Source organism: Phodopus roborovskii, unplaced genomic scaffold (genome assembly GCF_943737965.1).
Source record: "Phodopus roborovskii unplaced genomic scaffold, PHOROB, whole genome shotgun sequence".
NCBI lineage: Eukaryota > Metazoa > Chordata > Mammalia > Rodentia > Cricetidae > Phodopus > Phodopus roborovskii.
In genome coordinates, this window is record NW_026125397.1 from 6,059,233 (window position 1) to 6,062,890 (window position 3,658).

At 38.7% G+C, this 3,658-nt stretch overlaps 1 protein-coding gene across 1 annotated transcript; it reads left to right on the forward strand.

Moving 5' to 3' along the window:
* The first annotated feature begins 1,050 nt into the window (after positions 1-1,050).
* On the forward strand, positions 1,051-2,055 carry LOC127215202 (trace amine-associated receptor 2). The gene has a single exon (XM_051175604.1). It carries the CDS (start codon positions 1,135-1,137, stop codon positions 2,053-2,055), a length of 921 nt encoding a protein of 306 aa, XP_051031561.1. The 5' UTR covers positions 1,051-1,134.
* Positions 2,056-3,658: the final 1,603 nt, after the last annotated feature.

A 3,658-nucleotide genomic window follows, 5' to 3' on the forward strand; every position in this document is an offset into this window, starting at 1 on the left:
CCACTGTCACCTATTGGGAATAGTTTTGTTTTTCTGTAAACACCACTGGCTGCATTAGTTGGCAGAGATCTTTAATACAATTCTCCTATGTGCAGCATTTAAACACCCAGGTGTGAATGGTTCCTTCATTCACTTTAAACCCTTGTGAAAGTGCATGCTGTCACACACTCCATTTCCTCTCTGCAGGTAGACCTGGTGTCCCAGAGTAGGAAGGAAAAGAGGAATAAAACTGACTTGGATCCATTCTTTGGTGTCAGTTTCTCCCTCTCCTACAGCTCCTTTATACTTGCTTCAATTGAAAATAATCATTACGAAGCCTGATGTTTAGAGTTCTATCCCCAGGACCCACACAGCAGAAGGAGAGAACCGACTCTCAAAAGTTGTCCGCTGACCTCCACCCTTTGATTAACTGTTCTGGATGGTGCGATACTTGGAGATTTGCTAAAGAGGATGGATCTCCCAGATAATTAAGGGTACTCCAACAATTCTTCCACTTTAAAACAACTTCAGTAAGAAAGAAAAAATCAAAGCCTAGAGGAAAATAGAACATGTGTATTAAACTATTTTACACAACCTAGATTTATGAGGCAACACACACCAAGCAAATCAAGTCTCGTGATGGATTCCAAGTTCATCTGAGGATGAAATGCATGAATTTTCTAGCAGTTATCTGCTCTTTCTCTATGTACAAGGAAGCACAAGTCAAGCCTCTAATAAATGATTTCCATTGCCTCACCCCCTGCCTCTCTTTTCTGTCCCTCTCCTCTTCATCTTTTCCCCCTCTTCTTCAAATTCTTAATTACAGATTCTGTTAGAACAAAGTAAGAATGGGTGGTAACACTTGAGTCACAAAAAGTGTAAAGTAAATAATTTTAATTTATTCTATTAGAATTCTACAAATCATAATAGTAATGAAAATACATCATATATTTATATATTTCAGTATAATTGTCTTCCTTGAGTCTTCTATTTTTTTTCTTGAGTTGGTCTGTGAAAACAGAGATAAAAGTAGAGTGTTCACTCTTTGATAAATCCCCATGTGTTCTTGTTTTCATGTAGGAAGCCATTGATTGTTCAGAATATGGAAATGGATCTTGCCCAGAAAATGAAAGATCTCCAGGGATCCGAGTTGCCATGTATTCATTTATGGCAGGAGCCATATTCATCACAGTCTTTGGTAACCTGGCCATGATCATTTCTATTTCCTACTTCAAGCAGCTTCACACACCAACTAACTTCCTCATCCTCTCCATGGCAGTCACTGATTTCCTGTTGGGATTCACCATCATGCCGTATAGTATGGTCAGGTCGGTGGAGAACTGCTGGTATTTTGGGCTTACATTTTGCAAGATCCACTATAGCTTTGACTTGATGCTTAGCATAACATCCATCTTCCATCTTTGCTCAGTGGCCATTGATAGATTTTATGCCATCTGTCATCCTTTGCATTACTGCACCAAAATGACCATTCCAGTTGTTAAGCGACTACTGCTTGTGTGCTGGTCAATCCCTGGAACATTTGCCTTTGGGGTAGTCTTCTCTGAGGCCTATGCTGATGGTATTGAAGGCTATGACATCTTGGTCGCATGTTCCAGTTCCTGCCCGGTCATGTTCAACAAGCTATGGGGAACTACTTTGTTTGTGGCAGGTTTTTTCACTCCTAGCTCTATGATGGTAGGGCTTTATGGTAAAATTTTTGCAGTATCCAAAAAACATGCTCGTGCAATTGATAACTTGCCAGAAAATCAAAATAGTCAAATGAGGAAAGACAAAAAGGCTGCCAAAACTTTAGGGATAGTGATGGGTGTTTTCTTATTGTGTTGGTTTCCCTGTTTTTTCACCATTCTGCTAGATCCCTTTCTGAATTTCTCCACACCTGTAATTCTGTTTGATGCTTTAACGTGGTTTGGTTATTTTAATTCCACATGTAATCCCTTAATTTATGGTTTCTTCTATCCCTGGTTTCGAAGAGCATTGAAGTACATTTTGCTGGGTAAAATTTTCAGCTCACATTTCCATAATACTAATCTGTTTACTCAAAAGGAAACAGAATAGACTTGATCTGTACTAGTGCATCACAGACTGGAACTCAGAAGAGTGAAGTTGCTTCAAGACGCTAGTAGGGGGCAGAAGACAAGCAAGGAGGGGTCAAGAACATGGCCAGGGCACTGAGGGAGGGGAATGAATAAGGGCAAAGTAAAAAAATTATATATATATATATATATATATATATATATGATGGGAGATGTCATTCTGTATATGTTTCTCATACTGGTTAATGAATAAAAGCACTGTTGGCCAATAGGAAAGGAAGATAGGAGGGACTAGGAGACAAGGAGGAAATAGGAAGGAGGAAGGAGGGGTCAAGATGGAGAGTCTGGAGGAAGCAGAATGCCGGCCGGCTCCCCAGTAAGAGAAATGCATAGATCAGCAGAAATGGGTAAATACTTAAGACAGAGCTAGCCGATAAGAAACTAGTACTTGGCCAACAGAATTATATTTAATAGAGTCTCTGTGTGTTAATTGGGGTTGGCGCAGCGGCGGGACAAGACCAGGTGGCGGGCGGAAAAACCGTACTCCTTACATATATATATATATATATATATATATATATATATATATATATATATGTATGTTATATGATTGAATAAATATGTATGAAAATGTGTACAAATTCTGAATAACAAAGGCTTAACAAATGAAATATATGCAGGAAAATGAAGACTCTGAATAATGAATTTATGCTAACTTAAAAATGAATAATAAAAAATAATAAAGGGTGTGACAATATAGTTTAAGTATAGTAATTACTTCTAATTCTTAGCACAGCAGGGTGACTAGTGATTAAAACATATATGACAAATTTTAAAATTTGAAAATGATCCATGGTTGAAGTGATGGAGCTGATTATCATTCTTATTTGATTATAGCATACTGTGTACACATCCTCAAGTGACACAGTGTACTCCATAAGATTAACAAATTTCAGAAAAGAAAAATTCAGAAAAAATGAAGTTGCCCAAAGTATGTGTGTATGTGTGAGAGAGAGGGGGAGGAGGGAGGGAGGGGAGGAGGGAAGAGAGAGAGAGAGAGGTGGGAGAGATTTTGGCTATCATAAAGGGTATTTGAGGGAAAAAAAGAGAAACTCTCTTTGTACCCAAATTCTGTCTAACTTTTGCATATCACTAGTTGGGAGAAAAGAAGAAACACTAGAAAAGGAAATAGAAGATGAGGAAACATTCAGGAGCAAAAAGAATATGCAAAAACTTTTTGAAAAAGGATTTGATTTTATGGGAACAGGTGGTTTTTTGTTTACATGGATGTCTGTGTATCATGTGTATTCAGTGCCTGTGGAACTCAGAAGAGGGCATTGGATCCTCTGGAACTGTAGTTACTGATGGTTGTAAGATCCCAAGTGGGTGCTGGGAGTCAAACCCAGTCCTCCAGGAGAGTGCCCTATGCTCTTTACCACTGAGCACCTCTAGTCCTGCCCCCTTTCTTTTCTGATCAGGAGGGTCAGAATGCAGCTGAACCTGAGAATTGCTCCTTCCTGTCACCACCATACATTTTGTGTGACATCTTCATTTAATGTTTCTGTCTCAGTGTCTAAGTGTATCTATCGGATTTTTGGAATATGAACAAGTAAAAACTATTGGTA

Coding starts and splice junctions, on each gene's coding strand:
- LOC127215202 (XM_051175604.1), top strand. CDS start 1,135: ATGTATTCATTTATGGCAGGAGCCATATTCATCACAGTCTTTGGTAAC.